Source organism: Bicyclus anynana, chromosome 15 (assembly GCF_947172395.1).
Source record: "Bicyclus anynana chromosome 15, ilBicAnyn1.1, whole genome shotgun sequence".
Classification (NCBI taxonomy): Eukaryota; Metazoa; Arthropoda; class Insecta; order Lepidoptera; family Nymphalidae; genus Bicyclus; species Bicyclus anynana.
The window spans coordinates 14084206-14107465 of record NC_069097.1 but is presented as its reverse complement, the minus strand read 5'-3'; the positions used below and the strand labels follow the sequence as shown (position 1 = coordinate 14107465).

Below are 23260 nucleotides of genomic sequence, written 5' to 3'. Positions count from 1 at the left end.
GATATTACAAATTTGTTATATTTGGGTAAAGAAATTATTGGACATGTCAATGAATCTGGTTTGTTTGTTATGTCTAGCAGAAGACAAAGATTAAAGTAGCTGCTCGCAGTTATTTCGGTATAACTGCGAAGCTTATTGAAATTAGCACGTTTTCAGCTTTCTCAGATAATTTTAAAAGCATCTGTAAATACAGATTTAATAAAATACAATAGAAATTTAAAGTAGGTAGTCAATACGCTGTCTTGAAGAAGTTCCTCAGATGTTTTGAGGTTTACTTTACTACTTTACAGCATTAAGTGCAGCATATTTACACCAATTTAAATGAATATATGGGTTGTATAGGTTTTGTTTTTACCATTAAATAAAATATCAATTAATAAAAATATGTGTGTTACTTTTGGGTGAAATCTACATTAATAACTGTGATTAATTAAATGACAATAATTTTAATATCAATTAAATTTGATATCTAGTTAATTACTTCAGAGATGAGAAAAATATTTTGTCTCTATGATAATTACTGATAATATACTGATTTATATACTGATAATTTAAACGTCGTTGATCATTAATTTACATGTATAATGATTATCATTTCTTTTACTATCATAAAAATGGTCATCACAGTACGCCTTGCCATCGCCGGCAGAATATAAACACATCTCGTAAGTGGATCAAGCTGAAGGCTCGAACACCTAAATATAACCGTTTTCCCCCCAAAGGGCAGAAAACGATTATTTAGGTTTCAGCCGAAGCTTGATCCACTAAAATTTTATGCCTTGCCGGCTTACGAGAGTACTGATTGACATTGACAACTGTCAAGCGACATGCCGGCGGATGACGGCGTGATGTTATGTCAAAACCTCATTTACCCAATGAAATGTAGGGTAGGAACACTGCAAACGGGCAAAATTTGGAGGGTAATCTCGTAAGTGGATCAAGCTTCGGCTGAAACCTAAATAATCGTTTTCTGCCCTTTGGGGGGAAAACGGTTATATTTTGAAAATTCTTTATTTGTTTCAAAGAGGAGGTACACTTCCAGATTGATCCTATTTATTTTTTTATGAAAATCGGTTAAGTAATTTTGTGTTAAAATCAAAATAACTGAAATACTTCTTTGAAGTCGGTTCAATTTTTATGTTAAAAAGATTATCTTATTAGAAGTAGTACTAATTTTTTTTAATGTATAAAATTTAAGTTATTCTGTAGGTCACATCTTCACTTAGGTACCATCAGGTGATGTCAAGGTCAAAGGCGAACGTGAAAAAATTTGCAGTGTTGTGTTAATAAATATTTATTTCTATTCTATTTTAATTTGTCGATACATTCTGGAATTACACGCTAAGCAACACATTTCGTAATTAAATTTTATATATACAAAGATATGCATCATTAACAACCCATATTCGACTCACTGGTGAGCTCAAGTCTCCTCTCAGTATGAGAGGAGGTTATGACTTGGCAGACTTCACACACGTAGAGAATTAAGAAAATTCTCAGGTATGCAGGTTTCCTCATGATGTTTTTCCTTCACCGTTTGAGACACGTGATATTTAATTTCTTAAAATGCACATAACTAAAGGAAGGCATGGCAAAGATTATTCATATAATTTTATTGTTTCTTGCCCAAGGGGAATTATTTAAACAGTGGCTACTATAAGCTCGCTACCGAACTTTCGGCTCACTTGGCCTCTTTTTTTTTTGTTTCACCGTAATAACATAGCATTTGGAAGATTAATACACCAAGACTAATGCATATCATTAGTTAGAGTGGGCCCTCTTAACCGAGGCGATATGTGACGTGGCCAGTGTCTTTTGACACGTTATGTTAGAACCTCTTTGGCATAGTAATTCAAATTGCCAGTACTATTGGCATGGTTTAAGTTTTTGACTATTTTTTAATCAACGACAAGTGTTTTATATACTTAAACAATACACATATCTAGCTCTAAAGTAAGCGTACCAGCTTAGCCAGTGTTATCGGTAGGTATTAAGATATTTTTTCATTCTTTACAAGTTAGCCTTTGACTACAATCTCACCTTATGGTAAGTGATGATGCAATCTAAGATGGAAGCGGGCTAACTTGTTAGGAGTAGCAAAAATCCACACCCCTTTCGGTTTCTACACGACATCGTACCGGAACGCTAAATCGCTTGGCGGTACGTCTTTGCTGGTAGGGTGGTAACTAGCCACGGCCGATGCCGATGGTAAGTGACGATTGGCGATGTGATTTCTCATATTATGCCGAGAAAATTATTAAAAAAAATAAGGTTTACGACAGATGGTTGAGGGTCTAGACCCTTGAAACCTGCTATCTTCCAAAACCATTAATTGGCTATCTTACTATGGTTCTAGTATGGGGTAACAACTTTTTTTACAGAATATTTATTATTGCCATATCTTTTAAATATGACCAATATTCCCATTCTCCTCCAAGTAGTCAGAAAAAACTGTGTTAGAATTGGGTACGACAAATAAACCAGCAGGCGGGGATCGAACCACCACCCCTCGGCATTGAGTCTGGCACCTTTACACTGAGCTATTGAGGCTTATTTTCCTTCCTAAAATAAGGTAAGTCTGGCTTATACAGGCTCTCGATCAAGTAGTTTCAGTTCAAGCGTGTAAGAGCATTAGCATTACATTCCCAAGTGTCAAGTTACGCTGGTCAATAAAAGTGAAAAGTAAATAATGTGGTCGAATGTAGAGCCATGGTGATTTGCCCGAATCTGTCTGTGGTCGCCATAGATTGTGGCTTGTGACGTTTACATAACGCGAGCTAAAGGTGCGCACGCATTTGGTAGCACCGCACGCACCGAACGAGCTGTTCTATTATTTTACACTCTGTGTAATATGTTGCAAAATTTTCGCATGTTTTTTGTAAACTAAAACTAACTAACTTATCCTTTCAGTCTCAGCTGAAAATTAGCGCCCTTGTTGTGCATAATTATGTTAACAGTTTTTCACCCACACCTTTTCTTTTTAATGCTGTGCCGTGGCCTTACACACTGTAGATAATATATATTATCTATTATAATGTACTGTTTGTTTCTCATCGAAACGAATTAACGAATATTCTTTCTTTCATTGTTTTTTTCCTAGCTAGGTTAGGATATTTAATTAACTGTGAAGTCATGTAGCCAGCGAACAACGACGAAATTTGCAACGATACTTTTTTGTTAAATTTTGTTAAGTAGTTATAAGCAAACAGCTGAATAAACATACATATTTATCAAAATCATATACCCACTGTCAGTAGAATAATAAAAAAAATATTGAAATAGGTCCAGGCGTCTTTGGGTAATCTTGAATTGAGATCCTCCTCCTTTTTTTGAAATCAGTTACAAATAAAAAATTTTTCTTTTCTTACGTTACGTTCGGTGCGTGCCATGCGGTCGCTCTAGTGTGCGATCAACTGCAACTTTGCCAAAGAGAGCGAAGAGAATTGAGGAAGTGCATTCGAAGGTTGTGCTATCCAATTTAAATTAAACTGGACATGTAGTGTTCGCAAAACACACTAAAAAAAAATTAAAATACATCGCTTACAAAACTTGGAGTTATTTTTTTTAATGCGGTCTATGTTATGTCTGCGGTATTATGAAAGTGACGCTTTAATCTAATACATTTCTAAAATTTCATCCAAGACTTATCAAAGATTTATGGATTTCATTCAGATTTTTTTATTGTTCTTTTTAAATTATTTTTGATAAGAACATAAGAATTTTGAGCTGACTTATCCCATTAGCTATCAGTGGCGAAGAATGGAATCAAGATGACGGTAAGCTGTCCCAAAAAAATGAAGAAATTCATACATCGCGATACAAACTCCGGATTTTCATATATCTAGATACAATAGGTACAACAATATGCATGAATTTTAAGAGGTAACCCGGTGGGAATCGTCTTGCATAAACTCTTCGCCGCTGGACAAATCAATCAAAAATTCGCAATAGACAGCCAGGCAGATTGTTGACAGATTCAATGAGGCAGCCCTCCTGTCATTAAAGACGTTTTGGACTTGATTATATTCTTCGTTTTTCTCAATCCCAGAATGAAACAACGGATGGAAATCATTTTTGAATGGCCTACTGAATGCTACTACTATAGGAGAGAGGAGTTCAAACCCACCATGCTCTATTAGTTTTAAAATTATGTAGTATTTAGTTAAAATTATGTAGTAAAGTTCATTTATTTCAATTAAGCTTACAATCACTTTCGAAACATCAGATAATAATATTATTAGATAATGGTGATAATAATTTGTAGATTTATATTATATATTTATATTATTTTAAGAAGAGCCCACACCAAGTTAAATAAAACTACCCGCCCGCCCGTAGTAAGAAATTAGTCCAACTGGACTATTAGATATAAATTTATTTATTTGAATAAATATTAAAATCAATTAAACAAATCACTAATATGCCAGACAATCACACTATCGTTGCTGTCCGTACGAATTCGTGTCTGCATTCAATTAAGGCATTAAATATGTCTTATTTTGTCCAAGAACGATGCTTACGCACTTACATATAATACTTGTTTTTTTTTTTATTCAGTCTATTTGAGAAGTTACATTAGCATAATAATTTAAGATGTAGATATATTTTGTAATGTTAAAATCTGAATGACTTTCCCGGCATTTTCCAAAAACAAAGATTGTAAATAGGTATTAAAACTTTATGATGTATTAACTAGTCGACGCCCCGCGATTTCCCTTGCCCGAGAGATTACGATAAAATATAGCCTATGCCACTCACAAATAATGTGGCTTTATTGTGGTAAAAAAATTATCAAAATCGTAGTAGATTCAGAGATTACCCTCTACAACACCACAAACCTTACCTCTTCGTATCAACCGTACCTATACTAATATTATAAAGTTGAAAAGTTTGTTTGTTTGTTAAAAAAGAAAAATAATATAGAAAAATAGTTTCAGTGTTAGATAGCCCATTTACCGAGGAAGGCTATATTTTATTCGCCTATTCTTACGGGAACGGGAACCACGCGGGTGAAACCGCACGGCGTCAGCTAGTCAATGATAATGGGCCTCCGAACTACAGGGGCCCCTTAAGTATGAAAGCTAAAAATATAATCCACAATATTTCAATGTTCCCAAACTCCAAACCAAAAAATAATATTACATCTTGTGTATTAAGTAGGTATGTTTCAACAAACATTGTCGGGATTTGCTCATTTATTGCGCAAATGATGATTAATAATTTTCCAATAAGTTCAAAAAGCATGAAACTTGTACGCAGCGTAGGTACATACGCTTTTATAATCAAATTAAAAATCCCACTCAAATGGTAATCACTTCCATTGGCAAAAATACACGGCGGAGCTGAAATTCAATCTGAAAATTTCTATATTCAAAAAGAGCACCCGCCGTATGCACAAAAAAAGCACCATACTTGAATATTCCGCATCAGATTTTCGAGTGTAGAAGTACCAATACCATTTCTATCTATCATTCATTAGCACAGCCAGAATCCAATACGACATTTTTTACAATCCCCGGCACAAAGAACGTCGGTCCTACCCACACACGCGCACCTCCCGTATAAACACGAAACCTGTGTGTGCGTAGAGAAAAACTTGAAAAAAATACCGACTGACCCGCGCACACATAGAAAAGTGCACGAAAAAAATCACCGACACAAAGAAGGTCTACCGAAAACTTCTATACCAACTTTTGTACACACACATAGACGAGGCACCCACACGTTGGCAGTTCACAACGAATTTGAGCGTGTGTGCGTGAGTGCACCTCGTCCCTATAAGGGCTAAACTTAGCGCTTGCGTGTGGGTGTGCCTACAGTTGCAAGAATCCAAAACTTCAGCAGGACACCACGCAACGTGCATGTTTATATTCACAGCAAATTAGACTTTAAAATGTGGTTCGTAAAGTTTAAATTCTTTTTTGAGATTTGAAACATGTAACTTTTAGTTACTGAGGGATACGATGCGCAGCGCGGGTAGTTTCCGTACTAAAGTTGCGGCGCGAGATGCAACGAAGGATATAGATATATGTGTGTATATCGCCGTCCCTCTCGCACCTCCCGCCGCCCGGGGCGGGGGAGAGGGTGGCGGGGTGTCGTGTCGCGTTGATGAACATTTTTCTCATTTTTTTCCTTATTTTTACGCGAATCGTTTTTAAAGGGTTTCATCATAATTGCGAAGCGTCCGATTATGTTGACGACCGATAAGCCCTTCCTTAATCCTAAGACTCTGTTGCGATAATTGGATTATACCTTCCTAAATTTCGAACTTAAAAATTCATAACAAAAATTTTAAATTTTAATTACTTCTATGTACCCGACCTACCTCGTAATACTGGCACAACAAAATGATACAATATAACATTTCATTAAAATGACTCTATTTTTAACCGATTTGAGTCAAGAAAGGATGTACAATTATTTTTTTATTTAATTTTATATTTTTACATTGAATAATTTGCTATTTAATTTTTTTTTTGTTTTGTCTTAAATATAAAATGTTTAAATGCCAGAAATGGCCGAATATATTTGAATGTACATAATATATATAATTATGTTCTCAGCAAATAACGAATTGAATTGAATTGAAAATTCTCAATACGTGTGACCCTATACATTTACAAAAAAAACAATATGTTACCTTTCAGAGATTTATTCCACTATTTGTAAATTTCTAAAACCTAAAACTGTAAAAAAACATTTTATTGCAAGAATATATTTAAATAATACAGCATTAGTATGCCAATAAGTTGCTCTCTAGTAAAAAAAAACAATTGAACTTTCGTATACTTTTTGAAATCTTAATTAACATTAACAAAAAACCTAATAGACAACTCTATACTCTCTCTATACTCTGTCTCTCCGTAATACAAAGAAGTCCCGTGAGTCACCATTAAAAAGTTCTCTACTCCACTGTCTTAGTAACGTAAAGAAAAAAAGAGGTTTTCCTTATCCAAGTGGCCGTAGACTTGTGTACGCATGTCTCGAGTGTTAGGTGCCACTGGCGGGAAACTTATTTTCCCGCCATTTCTGTACGCCGCCATAATGCAAATTGTTTTGCTAATACGAATCTAATTAGAATATTTTATGTTATAACATTATAAGTATTGTTTTATGCTTTTTAATTTATTCCTTTGTCAATTATTTTAGTTGAATCTGTTTACAAATTAATTAATAATTAAAAAGTTTTAATTTGGTTTTGTTTTTGTTTTTAATCTATGGTTTAATATCAACAGGATTATTCTGTAATTTTTATTGATCAACTAGGAATGATGAAATGTATGGGTGGTTATTCCTTAATATTTATGAGTTTTACGTATGAAAAGGGAGTATTTTTTTTTAAATAAAAATCCGTTAATAAAGTCGATCGGCTTATCCGTGCATGGTTCAGCATCCCGCTCGCAGGGGAAGTAAAAAAAACAGGTCCGGCCGCCAGTCTCGCTGACTACGCGGCGCGCGCCGCCCGCATCACCACGTTATTTAATTTTATTACATTTCTTCACGTGTTTCGTTTCGCGTACACATTCGGACGGCGGTTTCAACTTCGCGCCATGTGCACCAAATTGTGATTTCGGACCCCAAACAAAATGGAACATCGTGGTACATTTCGACATACAAAAACATTTTTCGGCAAAATTTCCGTCAACCGCAACTAAACGCAGTTCAAAACTAGGTTCAGTTTTTTCGGTTTTCTTTTCGGTTACGTTCGTTGATTTTTTCGTTATTCAGTTTTTTCACAAACTAATGCAGTTGAAACGGTTTAAGTTCGTTCTTATGAGTTCCTTTCGTTTCTAAATGAAACTGTAACACAAAACCAAGAAACAGTAGCACCGACAGACGGATAGAAGTAACCAGAAGGCGGCAGAAGTAGCGATGGCGTTGGCATCTTCTGTGAGCTTGTACTACTCGATCGTGCAGCGGGCGGCGAGGCATTATCTAGAAGATTATTGTCATACAGGTGCGTATTTTATTATAAATAAAAATGCCGCCATTTTTTGTTTTCATTTTCAGGCATCACTTTTCCGGCGCGCTTTTCTTTCATAAAAGTTTATTATCATTTAATATTTTTTATATGTTATTAAAATAATGTAATGTATAATTTTTATTCTTAATTCAAAATAATCATATTGAATTCTTATTGGATAGTTAAAAAAATCCTATTTTGTTAGTGAAGTTAAATTGCTTTGAATTTAAAATAAATCGCCCATAATTGCTGAAAGCTTTTTATTAATTGAGTTTTAACAACGGAAAAAAATAGCTTTTGTTTTAATTTTACGACGATTTGTCCATTATAAGACACGTACTTAATAATATAGTGAAAAAAAAATACTTTCAGGTTATATTGATATTTAATAGTAAATAAATATACATACTTAAAAATTATTGATAAAAAAAACAAAATGAAAATAGGGATTGGAATTTAATTTTAAAAAATTTAAAAGACAAGTTAATATATTTTACCGCCAAAATATTTTAGTCGCTTAAGTATACATAAAGATTTGTCATTAAATAAACATATAGTAATTATTTATTAATTTAAAAGCCTATTAATTTTAAAGTTAAGGTTTTAGAATATAGAAATATGCGACGGTAATATAATTATAGTGCACTTCTCAAACCCTCACAATTTGTAAAGCTTTAAGGTTTGATACGGAAAGACTTTACCTACATTAAAATATACAATACAACACGCTATGAAAAAATCATAAATAAATTCAGCCGTCCCTTTGCGGGACTTTTGAGTGCCCAAGCACCGGCGGTCAGGGCTCCAGAGTGAGGAACCTCCTCACAACTTTTTAAATTAGGTACCTGGTGCCTTCTTTACCCTATATCCTGCGTTGACAGACAGTTAAGTGAAAGCTTCTTTATTTCTCTCATAATTTACTTTTTTTTTAATTTTAAATAATGCTTATAAAAACACTATTAAAAATTAAAAAAAAATCCATCCCTCCTGTTACAAAAGGCGAAAAAAATACATGGACCTTGCTCACGAGATTACCGCCATGGTGAGTCAGCCATTGTTATTCTGATTGTCTTTTCAGTCAATGGTCTTACATCGAAAAGCTTCGACCAACATCTAAGGAAACTTTCGCCTTACTGTAGGATCAGGGGTCGGAATTCGGATACAGAAGGCAGTAATCCTTTAGACGGCGCGTATTGTGAGGAGGTTCCTCACTCTGGAGCCCTGACCGCCGGTTGCTTTGGCGAAAGCTCCTTTATTTTTATAACTGTTATTAGTTTGAGTTTAAAGACATATGTTATATTCAAAGGCATAGGTAAGGTAATATTTATGTGACACATAGTTATTAGCTTCTATAAATTTACCTACACGACGTGTAGGCGGAAAATTGGTACCTACAAATCGTAAACAAGTTTTTCCGTAAGGTTAAATAAAAGTTGAATATTTAATAAAAGACAGACAATATTCATTATAATCACTGTGTTCGAATAAAAATGTAAATTGAACAATTTTTCATCTCCTTATTAGAAAATGGTCGATTAATTTTGTTCATGCTACGATTGAGTGCATCGAATATATGTTTCAAATGTCAATTATTTTGTTCTATAGGGTAAACGCACGAATAAAATTTTTGGTAAAAATGTACAATAAATATTTTTTATAATTATTATAATTATATAAATATTATATATTATAATTATATAAATATTATATTATAAAATTTAATTACCAATTAAATAAATAATATTTTGATTGTTTACATATTTTAAAGTATTTATTAGCGGACCGGACCGACGCACGCGAAAATTTGCACTCAAACACAATTAAAGTAATCATTGCTCAAACATACAAAAAACTTCATCAAATTCAGTCTAGCCTTCCTACATTGACAAGCGTTGTATAAACTCACAGCACATACATTTGCTAAACCTAAAAATATTTTTTTTACATTATTCATTAAATTCACAAGCTAGATAGGTATTTAAAACACATCCTTCTTTCCTAACAAAACTTTATGTACTTACAAACAGAATCTACTACTCTTAAGTGTGTAGGATGCTGGGGATAATATTATACAGGATGCTAGGGAGTATTTTCCATAACTCAGGGGTTATATTCTTTACCGAAAATTAATTAAAAATGTTCGAGGAACATGTTCTAAAATTAATATTTTCAGGGTAAATACCATTTCTTTTGTAAATGTATCTTAAAATGTGTCCCTTATACGCAATAATTATGACGTAGCCAAGTTTAACCTTTTTTTAAGGCGTGTGTTACATGGATAGTCGGAATTATTTAAATTACTTTGAATGAAATAATAAAAAGGTTTTATTTTTTAGTTAAAAATAGGAATAGAACTAAAATAAATAGGTTAAATATATGAACCGAACTGCAAATATTATATATTATGCAGTTATGCTCCTATAAGTGGACTCGTCAACACTTGAAGTTATGGGACATACTCCCGAGCACCCTGTATTGTATACTTATAAGTTCATATAGCAACACATCGCAATAAAGTCTCGTACTGACTTAAGTGTTGACCAGTATTTGTATAGATATTAAAGTATGTAATAAAGTATTCATATGACAAACAAATGGGGTTTTACAAGCTCGTTTGAATAGTCATGTCAAGTTAACCATCGGTTTATGACTTTACTTATTATTATGCACACAAGTAACCAGAAGCATTCAGTAGTTATTCCATTGTAACTGTAAAGCTAATAAAAAAATAAAAAAGCAGTTAAAAATAAAACATATTGATTATTTTTATACATTACTTACTTAATTAAAGGCGCGTTGTGTGAACAAGCTTATGATCAATACCAAAGGTTCAAACTATATAGTTAATCCAAAAAAAATATACAAGATGGGTAAAATTTACAACACACTGGAGGACGCCCACGACTCCGAAACACCTTGTAATTTGTTAGTCAAACTTATACCACTTAAATTTTAAAACACTTGATTATCAACCTATTTTAACGGCTAACTATGGAACCAAACTTCCCTCCATATCACACTAATATTATAAAAGCGAAAGTTTGTGTAAGTGTGTATGTTTGTTCCTCCTTTACGCTGCGGCTACTGAAGAGATTTAGGTGGAATGAGAATAGATTTTACTCTGGACAAGCACTTTTCATCGCGGAAAAATCCATGGTTCCCGCGGAATTTGTGAAAAACTGAATTCCAAGCAAACGATGTCGCAGGCGTCCGCTAGTTGGAGAAGAAATATAGAGCAAAGATCCATCAACACTTAAAACACTTAACTGAATAAACTTTATATCTACCAGCTACTTATTTTATCTTTTTTATACTAAAATGTTTAGGATGTGAATGTTTGAAATTCGGCACTTCTTTATTACGCCCGAGACCATAAAAACAAATACGTAAGAATGCCCCAAGTTCAAGTTAAAAGCGACAATAACATTACAGCCTTTTTAAAGCTTTTTTGTAACTTATTTACGATCACGCAATAAAGCCGCGCCCTACCGGGGCTGTTCTGCCAACTTGACAAAAGAAACACGAATTCAAGAAAATTTTCCCCGAAGAAATGATAATTGAATAATTCCAACTGCATAGTGTTCGAGGTTGTTCTATCGACGCTTTTCTGTTTGTTAATGTAATGTACCTAATAACAATACAAATTTTATTAGAATCACTATAGCTATTATTTTTTAATTACAAGTTTTTTTTTAATATTGTAGATAAAAATTGCACATGCATGTAGGTATGTATACTATGTTTTTTCATTATTTTATTTGTACGTAATTGTTTTATTTTGTGCTATAAGAAGCATTTTATTATTTTGTGCAAGAAGAAATATTAAATATCAATTAAAAAAAAATTAGACGATATAAATCACATTACGCGATTTTATATCCATGGTGACAATCAAATGAATTAAAACATACTTTTAAACGTAATGTTGAAAACACATTACCCTCCTTCTGACGCAGTCGGGTAATAACTATAAATAGTTTAAAAAACTAAAAAAGTCTCTTTTAGCACGCACTAAAAATTACAAATATTGGATTTAAGTCACGTGACTATTTTTTTCGTATCCCTGACAGCAAACCCTTTAATTTGATATCCATATCATGGGGGTGGACTTCAAACAGCCAGTCCGCTTTCTTGGGGACGCCTCCATATTGGGTTTGAATGTCGTTTCTTAGCTAGTCATGTATTGTCATCAGAACTCAGAGCGTGTGCAAAATTTCATGCTAATCGAAGACCGGGAAGTGGGTCAAATTAAGATTCCAGGATTTTCTTACAAGTTACAAGTGTTAAAAATAAAAATTAGGAATAGTGAAAATAAATTTAATTACAACATACAGGTATTTTGTCAAAGTTTATTGATCATTAAGATATTTTTTGAGAAACATACTTTTATGTTTTTAACTTTTAACGTTAGCTAGCGGACGCCCGCGACTTCTCTCACATGCACTATAGTTTTATACGTCACTCTATAAACTCCTCTATCTTCCAGTGAAAGTATCCATGCAGCAGTTTCAATGATCCGAACAAACAGAAAGACAGACTGACATGCAAAAGTTTTAAAAAATCTTGATTATGTTGTACCTAGTATCGTCTATATAACTATTAGAAAAAAAAAACAACCAGACACTTAAAGTTTATTTATATGTATTGATATGACCAATATTTCTCTTCGTATCGTAATCGTAAAGCCTTAAAATTGGACGATAGTCAAACGGACAAAGATCGAACCTATGACCTCTCAATGTTGAATCATATACCTTAACCGTGGAGCTATTGAAGCTTAACTAATTTTTTGACATCTAAACTAATCACACTAGTTTAAAAAACCTTATATATTAAATTCATCTCTAATTTAATTCTATTTTATGTATCTTCATCATCTTAAATCTTTTAACTTCTAACATTTAAGGAAATTGCCTTAAAATGTTGAAAGACTAAACAACCATAATGCATCATAATCCAATATTCTTTGAGCTTTATTAATACCATAAAGATAATATATAAGTACAGTCACACACATATTTCTTATGTATTTTTTTTTGAAACGTCGGTCGGTAAATTTAGAAAGTTGTACATTTCATTGTACTAATAGTAATAAAATTAATAAGCTAGTAAAAATGACTTTATTTTATTCCGTATGGGTTTGCTCTATAAATTGCTGAGAGAAGCAAATAACCTTAAGCTTAGACAAATTGACACATCCATAAAAAATCTTGCAAAATCCCCTTATGCATTAATAACAATTAACATATCTAATACTAAATATTCATTTAAAAAACTTCTTGTGCTCATTTATTTAGTTTGGAGAATTGGTGTTACTTAATTATAATTACATTAAAAGTACACTCAAACAGACACTTAAATGTTAAAGAAGAAAATTATAAAAGTTATGAATAAGAAGAAAATAAACTATAAAGAACGAAGTAAAAACACTTTAACTTATATAACACAATAAAACTATCGCACAACTCTTTAATGATAACTAAACTTTGGTTTGTCAATACTTGACTTGCTATAACAATTATTGCATTACTTAAGAAAGTAATAAGCAATAACTCGTAAATGATAAAATTTCTGATAAACTGTTTGATAAATAACAAACATTCTCGTAGTATCACAGTAGAACACACGCAAATCACACTAAGAATAAATAACGGTGTTAAGTAGAAGTAGTTTCAATAACACCAACAAGCAATTTTTTCGTCGTATCAAGATAAAAGCAATTTCACCCAGAGTACCTGAAAATTAACAAAATAAAAGTACAAAGATAGTATCTAAATAGGTGTATACGTAAAATGAACAAATATAAACAGAGAAGAAAAGTAAATATTCTTTCAATGACCCAATAAAAAAATGAACTCTCGCACATTCTTCGTCATAGCTTATACTTTTCCACCGGAGTATGTGAAAAGCTCAAATAGATATAAGTATATAAAATAAACAAATATAAACAACGAAGTAAAGTAAAAGTCCTTCCAATAACTTAATAAAAAAAAATAGCAAACTCTCGCACATTCTTCGTCAAAGCTTATAAATACTTTTACACCGGAGTGTGTGAAAAGCCTAAATAGATATATTTAGATATATGTAATATAAAACAAACAAATATAAACAACGAAGTAAAGTAAAAGTCCTTCCAATAACTTGATAAAAAAAATAAACAGCAAACTCTCGCACGTTTCTTCGTACCGTACACGATAACACTTTTCTCCGCGAGCGTCTGAAAACCAGTTGCTTCGGAGGACTGGTTCGGCAGTCTGGCTGCATTTAGGTATTTTATATGCAAAGCCTGCATGCTAAAGGTCAAGGTCACGACTGTGCATAGATTTGAGCATATGCAATCAATTAGGTTTAATTTTAAAACTTTTAATATAATTTTACTTAATAATAATAAAATTTAAGTAAATAAAAAGCACAAACAACAAATAACCCAAGTGACTATTCATACAGCAATCGTACGAATTCATTTATAATTCTTCCAGTGACTGGATAAACAGTACATATTTACTTTAGTTCAGCAGTTCATTAAACGGATGACTCACTCGTATGGTGTAACGGCGGCTTTGTCACTAATATATATTTTTTTTTTATTAATGTTGTTGTAATTTAATTTATTAAAAAGATAAAAATCTTATATCTAACGAGTACGTGCATTTAGGCGAATTGTAAGATCTAGACAAAAGCGTCTTCGACGATTTTAGCGTTCGATTTCAATACAATAGAGCTTATAATAGAGCTTACAAATTGGTCCAAACTTTGTTTCCCCGTAAAAATTGCATGATGAAAATTCATTAAGCAGTATTGTAGATTAGCTTTAATATATGTAAAAATAATACATTTTTATTTGTATGACACTACTTCAATATTATAAAGGCGAAAGTTTGTGTGTAAGTATGTTTGTAACTATTTCACCCAAAGGCAGATGTATTTTACGAAGAAAATACTGAAAGTACCCTTCACCTGAACAAGTTTAACTATTTCTATATCTGTTAATATTAAGGATAACAGGGAGCCGCTGGTTGAATGCGGCTCAAAACATCAAGTAGGTACCTGTATTATGCTAAAGACTCAGTTAACAACGCTCTTACATTACTACTGATTGAGCCTTGCAACTACACCCACGATCCCATCGCCGGTTGTAGATCTAGGATACCCAAAACGAACGACAAAGCTTCCCCGGCAAAGACGAAGTCCCAGATATCTGACGTCACCCAGACGTAGGCTTTTTAACTCAAGATCGCTGAGGCGCCCGGACTGATACATTCAGGCCAAAACACCCTTCCAGAACGGCCCTTTAATCCGAGGTCTCAGAGGAGACACCCTTAGAGAGTCGTTCCCCATATCTTCTTCTGCCCATCAGGCGATGCTTCTGCGCTCGCCCAAAACCCCCGGTAACGCCGCTGAGAAGGAGCCTATGTCATTTACACTATCAGGATAATATATATAATACGCGTACGCCGTGTAAGTAAGCCTTAACGCCGGCTTGGAACCAAATAGAACCAGTCGCGTCTCAGGAACCAGTTCTGCAATAATCGCAGCCACTGCGTTTATATGCAAATGCAGTGCATCCCGTGCAAAGGTCAAGGTTGTAGGACACTTTTGTGCATAGGTGGGTGACTAGACTACTTAAAAAAAACTTTTTTTATTTTTTATTTATATATACAGGAAGAAAATTTTTTTAGTGCGGATATTTTTATATTTTGTACATAAACAAAATTTAATGATCACGTATTTTTTCTTTTTTTTTTTAACTCAAAAATAACAAAATTATCGTTAGCTAAAGTTATTTACTTTTGAACAGAATTTTAGGATCACCCTATTGTGCGTTTATTTTATTTTCGTTTGATACCTAAAGGACGTCACCAGATCACTTTTAAGCTGAATATATCTTGTTTAGTAATAATATGTACATTATTTTGTTATTTTAGAGACATAAATTAAAAAAAAAATTACATAAAATGTATCGAACTGTTTGTAGATTTATATTCTATTATTGATACAGAACCACGAAAAAAAATATCCGCACTAAAGACCGAATCACCCTGTATAAAAGAAAACAAGCAAAACAGAAACATCAGAAAAAGTAGAATACAAAAGGTCTCTTCCAGGCAACCTTAGGCTTAGGAACTTATTAGGACAACTGTAGGTGGTGTGTACGTAATAATAATGTACATATACATACATACAAATAACTACACACTAATACATAAACCATAATACACAAATTATACAATAATTATAAATATCATAAAATAAACTAATATATATAATATATCATTATGTCGTATGATAAATATTCTAATAAAATAAAATATGTAACTAGTGACTAAGATAATATGTCTTAACGGATTTTTTAAACATATCAAGGTATTTGGATTTCCGAATGTCGACTGGGAGTGCATTCCATAGCTTAATAGCACGTACAACAAATGAACACTTGTAAAATTTACTCCTATGGAAAGGCATACACAGAGTAAGAGCACGACATGTTCTTAGCTCTGATTGCACTCCCAGAAATGTGAATTTCTCCTATAACTATCTATTTGTTTAAAATTAACATTGGTTTAAAATCAACAGTGGTTCTCTCCCAAGTCTAGTTTAGAGGTAATTTTGGATCATGAGTTTTGGACCTTGGCCTCTCATTACCTTTACCTTCGTAAGTCCAAATTCGGTCCGGGGCATGCACCTCCAATTTTTCTGATATGTGCATTTTAAGAAATTAATATCATTTGTCCCAAATGATGAAGGATGAGAGTTTTATTAATTCTCTACATGTATGAAGTCCGCCAATCCGCATTGGACCAGCGTGTTGGACTATTAGTTAAAACCCTCTCATTCTAAATCGATAGTTTCGTAGTCGTGGAAAAATAGTTATCACCAAAACGAAGGTTTACTAACACTTTTGAAACGTCAGGTTACGAGTATGTTATGACTAGCCGACGCGGTGACGCTCCGAAGTTTCACGTAGTTCGCGTTCTCGTGAGAATACGGAGATAAATAATATAGCTTATGCCACTCGCAAATAACGTGGCATTCTAGTAGTAAAAGAAGTTTTAAAATCGGTTCAGTAGATACAGAGATTACCCCTACAACATCACAAACTTTTACCTCTTTAAATTATTAGTATAGATAATATGGTGATAAGTAAAATGGAAAACTTAAAATTAAAGTTACGAGGGTTCCAAACGTGCCGTAGTCCGAGAAGAACTTGATCGGTCTGATCTCCTGTCGACCTTTGTTCTTGCCAGAACACGTTTTCAGTAATATACGAGACGGTGCACTCAGCAACCCAGCAACTGCCGATAGTAATTAATGTCTTCGTCTTAAATTTTGCGATCGACACTATCTCAAAACGCAATAGGCGACAACTTTATAATGGAAAATTGAGAGATTTGAGACAGTAAAATCCATACTTACGAGTACATAGAAATCTATACTAATTTTTATAGAGGTAAAGTTTGTGGTGTTGTAGGGGGTAACCTCTGGTAAAAATTTTTTACTACTAGAAATCTACGTTATTTGTGAGTGACATAGCATATAATTAATCTCCGTATTCTCTCGGGTCTGTCTGTATATTATGATCCTAGTTCAGACTACTTTAGTATTTTAATCGAGTACCTACGAACGATTTTTGGGCGGTAGTCCGAACTAGGCCTTCAAAATTTTTTCATCATTCAATTTTAACCCTAAAAGGGGTTGCTTTGTTGATATATAAATCGGCCATTTGTCATGTTATGTATTTGAAAAATGGTGCATAAATCATCGATTTAACATTATTTTTAATACAAATTTGAGGGTTTGTTCCTTTGAAATCCACCACAGTTGAAAATTCATATCTATCTACAGACTGTACTGGGGCGTAGTTATCGCCGTCTCAATGAAAAGCTGACGCCGTGCGCCTTTACCCGCGTGGTTCCCGTTCCCGTAGGATAATATATCCTATAGCAATCCTCTATAAATGGGCTATCTAACACTGAAAGAATTTTTCAAATCGGACCAGTAGTTCCTGAGATTAGCGCGTTCAAACAAACAAACTCTTGAGCTTCATAATATTAGTTTCGATTCTCTATCTACAAGCGCTAATGAGCTTCTAGCCATATTACATATAATGTAAGATTGCAAGAGGCCCTGCCTGTACCCAAGTGGCACGTCGATTCTTTCTACAAACGCTAACGCATCGAAAACTAAAAAAATGGGAACGAGAGATTCGATCGATAACTTGATCGATTTGTCGATAGCAAATGTCATTCCCATACATGTTTTAGTTTTCGAAGCATTAGCGATTGTAGAAAGAGAATCGATAACATTTAATAGAGGCCCTGGTTACACAGCCTCATTCTATATTGCTAAAATGAAGTGAGACTATAAAGGAAATGGAAACTTACTACGATTTAAAATCAGTACCGTAATAAAAGTTCTCTACTGGTCAATCCTAACTACGAAACCACGTCCCAGTAATTGTGTTGGGCAACCGTGCCCAGCAGTGGGCAGAGTTAACAGCTGATTACCGGCGTACCGTGAAGCGTGAAACGCCGTTCTAATCTACATGCTCCGGTTTATCCCTAACCACATGCTCTAACTGTACACCGACAAACAGACTGTTGCAAATTATATCTATATTCATCTGATTTTTTTTTTTTAATTCTTTACAAGTTAGCCTTTGACTACAATCTCACCTGTAAGTGATGATGCAGTCTAAGATGGAAGCGGGCTTGTTAGGAGGAGGAAGAAAATCCACACTCCTTTCGGTTTCTACACGTCATCGTACCGGAACGCTAAATCGCTTGGCGGTACGTCTTTGTCGGTAGGGTGGTACTACCCATGGCTACTACCCATGGCCAAAGCCTCCCACCAGCTAAGATAAGACTCGAGCTCAGCAGTGAGCCGAATAACGGTTAATAATGAACGAAAAATAAATTATATTAGACTTCCGTTATTTCCTTTACGTACGGAACCGTAAAAATATAAAATCGATTTATTTTCTACGTTGTGGCAACTTACCATACTTCCTCAAATAAACACGTCTTTAAACTGAAATATAAGATCAGAAGATAAGTGACATCCGCAAGAAATATCGATAGTTTAAACTTTAATAGTGATGTTATCTCTGACTCAATCCGAACTAGTGGCGGGTACTTAGCGGGCGATTAACGAAAATGCACCTTCCGGGGTCATTCACCTTGATGGGAAAGCTTTTGCAATGATTAACCTTCATAATACGTAAAGTGTACTATTACTTTGATTTTTTAGAGTACGTATACACGGAACAGTTTGAAACCGTTTATTGTAATAATGAAAAAGACATTTTCACATCGATCGTAGATCGTTAGATGGGCCTCAAAGCGTCGCGGAATTGTCATTGGTTTCGCATATTGAGTACGTCATTACACGTAACACATTTCTCTTTTATTCATGTTGTGGTTTGTGTTTTACACTTCCAAGATGAACACGAAGGCATAATTAAGGGATTAAAATAAGAAAATCAAGTAAATACTTTTTTATGTCCACGTCCACTCACAGCATGTGCTTGTTACGTACTAAGATAAGATGTGCGTGCACGCCTTTGGGTAATGACATAAAATTCTATTATGAGGAGATTTATATCGATGCATTTTCATAGTAAAGCAATACCACACCCTAAGTTATGAAATTAAGTTGAAATTCAAATTCAAAATTCATTTATTTAAATTAGGCTTACAAGCACTTTTGAAAATCGAGTTACTTTAATTTAATGGTGCTTTTTTTTTTATTCTTTACAAGTTAGCCCTTGACTACAATCTCACCTGATGGTAAGTGATGATGCAGTCTAAGATGGAAGCGGGCTAACTTGTTAGGAGGAGGATGAAAATCCACACCCCTTTTCGGTTTCTACACGACATCGTACCGGAACGCTAAATCGCCTGGTGGTACGTCTTTGTCGGTAACTAACCACGGCCGAAGCCTCCCACCAGCCAGACCTGGATCAATTAAGAAAATCTCAATCAGCCCAGCCGAGGATCGAACCCAGGACCTCCATTTTGTAAATCCAACGCGCATACCACTGCGCCACGTAGGCCGTCGAATTCGTTTACAGATAGCATGGGTACAGACAGTTCATTTCACTCTTGAAAATTTGCCGCGATTCACGATAATAGTATGTATTATGAACGTCATAAGGCAACTGTCACCGTACCCATGCTACCTGAAAAACACTTTAGTAAGCCTACTTGAAGAGGGAGAAGTATCGACACATTAGCGCTAGAAAACAGTTATAACAGTTGTTATCGGCCACGTGTGCGGGCGCGCTTCGCAAGTTTACAAACATCTCGTGCGACATCACGTGCTAAGGTTTACAAACCTGCACACTTCCTGCCGCGATAACGACTTGTCGCGGACTTAGGGTCAGCGCACACCTGACGAGCGGCCTTTTATTTTATGTATTTTTATTTATTCTTTACAAGTTAGCCCTTGACTGCAATCTCACCTGACGGATGCAATCTAAGATGAAAGCGGGCTTTAACTTGGTAGGCGGAGGATGAAAACACTCCCTTCGGTTTCTACACATCGTACTGGAACTATTAAATCGTTTGGCGGTACGTCTTTGCCGGGTGGTAAGTACGACCGAAGCCTCCCAGCCAAATTAAAATTAAATACCTATTATAATTTATTTACATTTAAGTAAGCTCGCTTCCAGCTTAGACTGCTTCATCATCAGGTGAGATCGGAGTCAAGGCACGAACATATCATAAAATAAAAAAAAATATACTTAGTAAATTTCAAAATAAGCACTAGCACCTAGTTATACGAATATGTATAACCCGGCAAACGTTGTTTCGCCGGGTTAATTATTATTTGTATATAGGTAAAGGTATCTATAGTAAGTATAAATAGTATTAAATCATTGACTATAATAATAAAACAATTAACTTGTAAAACAATTCTTCATAAAAAGCTTTACCTACGTACAAAAAAATCTTGCAAACTAGTTTGGATAAGTAGATACAAGAATTTATCAAAAATTAAGATGTTTGCTTACCACTGGACCATCCAGGCAATATCTCAATATAGTATAGCTAGTCAAATATCTCAGGATGTTCAAATGACTCGGGCCCCCAAACAACGCACGTCCCACCCTCCTTATTGTACGCGTAAATAAAGGGGGTGGCACACCGCGCGGTGGGCCCAAGGTCACGGCCAAGTTCAAGGGCGACAGGTCCTACAGGTGGACTTTGCCCTTGTTACCACTACTTATTGTTTACTTTCTTTACTTTTTCTCATTGTTACTATTTGTTAGTTTACTTGTTTCTTTATTTTTTATCCTTGGCACTATTGCTCAGAGATAACTACATACTTTAGTTTTTCTCCGTGGTTTTTTTCTTTCATTCGTCCTTTTATTGAATTTATTTTTTTAAATATTATTCAAAATTTATCTACCGCTGCGGTACATTTGCGTGCTCAAGCAACCGGTGGTCAGGGCTGCAGAGTGAGGAACCTCCTCACAATACGAGCCGTCTCAAGAATCACTGCTTTCTGTACTCGACCCTTGATCCAGCAGAGAAGCGACTGAAACTTCCTAAGATGTTTATATACCCTTGTTATTATTATTTAGTCAGTAGACTACTTACTTTATTTTTGCCGTTGTTACTATTACTGAATTAGTTTACTATACTTTCTTTACCTTTGGCAACACTGTAACTTCTACTTAATCTGTAAGTGTAGATCCATATTCAATATTTAGTAAAATTACAGACAAATTGGTAAAGGATAAAATTATGAAACACATATTAACAAGTTTTATTATAAAAATATTTTTAATTTAGATTTTTTATTATCTCTAAATAAAATTTTAAACCAACTGCTATTATTCTTGAGATTTTTTTAACGTTTTATTTAAAATCAAGATAAAAACCCAGGACCTCTGTTGAAAAGTACAGAATACTTATTAGCATTACCAACTTTTTACCAATTATACTTCTTTATCTATAAACCAATTATATTTCTTTTATTATTATACAATTAGATATATTTTTTTATGGTACCATATGATTACGTATGCTATTAGTAGTAAAATTAGTAATTATTCACATTGTACCTAATATGATTACGTATGCTAATAAATCTTTGACCTTATAATCTAACCAAAAAATCATGCCTAATTCGATGCACCAAGGCATGACCTAATGCTTTCATCCCAACATATGTAAAGGATTAGATTACAATGCCTAGGCTCTCTGGCAAATAGACACCCCTTCGAAATAGACAACCCTCATAGAACTACCCTCTATTTGGTTTTGGCATGTCACAATATGGCTATGGAAATCTTTATTATAATTCGGCACACCCTTAAAAATTAGTCAAATTGTTATTGGAATTGTTTTTTAATTTAATTCTACGGTAAATTAACAAATCAGCTAAGTTTTTGATATGGATATTTATATATAAAAAAAACTATTTTGCCATTATACAGTTCGTTTCATGTAGGGTGGTGCGGGTGACAGTGTTTCACTCTTGAAAGATTGCCGCGATTCACGATAATAGTACGTATTATGAACGTCATACAGGCGACTGTCGCCGTACCCATGCTATCTGAAAAACACTTGATCTTTTAATTAAACTAACAGACGCCTGCAACTTCTTCCGCTTTCAGACTTTCGTTACTATATACAGGGTGCCCGGGAGTATTTTCCATAACTTTGGGGTTATATTCTTTACCGAAAAATAATTAAAAGTGTTCAAGGAATATTTGTGTTCTAAAATTAATATTTACGGGGTAAATAATATTTCTTTTGTAAATATATCTTTAAAATATGTCCCTTATACGTATCCTTATAATTATGACGTAGCCAAATTTGACGTATTTTAAAATGCAAGGATAAATAAAGGCGTGTGTAATATGGATAGTTGGAATTATTTGAATTACTTTTTATGAAAACATTTTTATTTAAAAAAAAATATTAGTTATGCAGTTCGACTCCTATAAGTGGACTCGTCAACACCTTGAAGTTATGGAAAATACTCCCGAGCACCCTGTATAAGTTGGAAGTCTGTCAGCCCATACTTTACTCGTACCATAGATAAAGTAGGTAGGTACTGTTACCAAAGCAAAGGAAAGAAAGCGCTATAACATATTCAATGCTGTCTTTAGGAGGTATCGAGTAACAAAGTTATAATTATAATAAATTAAATAAAATAAATAAATTAAATAAATCCGTAATGAAAACTGTAGTTTACTTATACTTTTTTTCTTTATATCAGTACTAGAATCATGTGTCTAGTAACAAGACTAAATAAGCAAATGGTTGCTTAAATATAATAAAATAA

The 23260-nt window shown here is 33.9% G+C and overlaps 1 protein-coding gene across 2 annotated transcripts in view; it reads left to right on the top strand.

Annotated features, from left to right (window-relative positions):
• Nucleotides 1–7418: 7418 nt before the first annotated feature.
• The window catches only part of LOC112054611 (zinc finger protein 287), a 68531-nt gene continuing 52689 nt past the window's right edge, over nucleotides 7419–23260 (top strand). For both annotated transcript variants that reach the window (XM_052885726.1, XM_024094456.2), the window contains exon 1: nucleotides 7419–7957. In XM_052885726.1, the coding sequence (XP_052741686.1) occupies nucleotides 7873–7957 (85 nt within the window). In that variant the 5' untranslated portion in view covers nucleotides 7419–7872. The remainder of the gene's footprint in view (nucleotides 7958–23260) is intronic.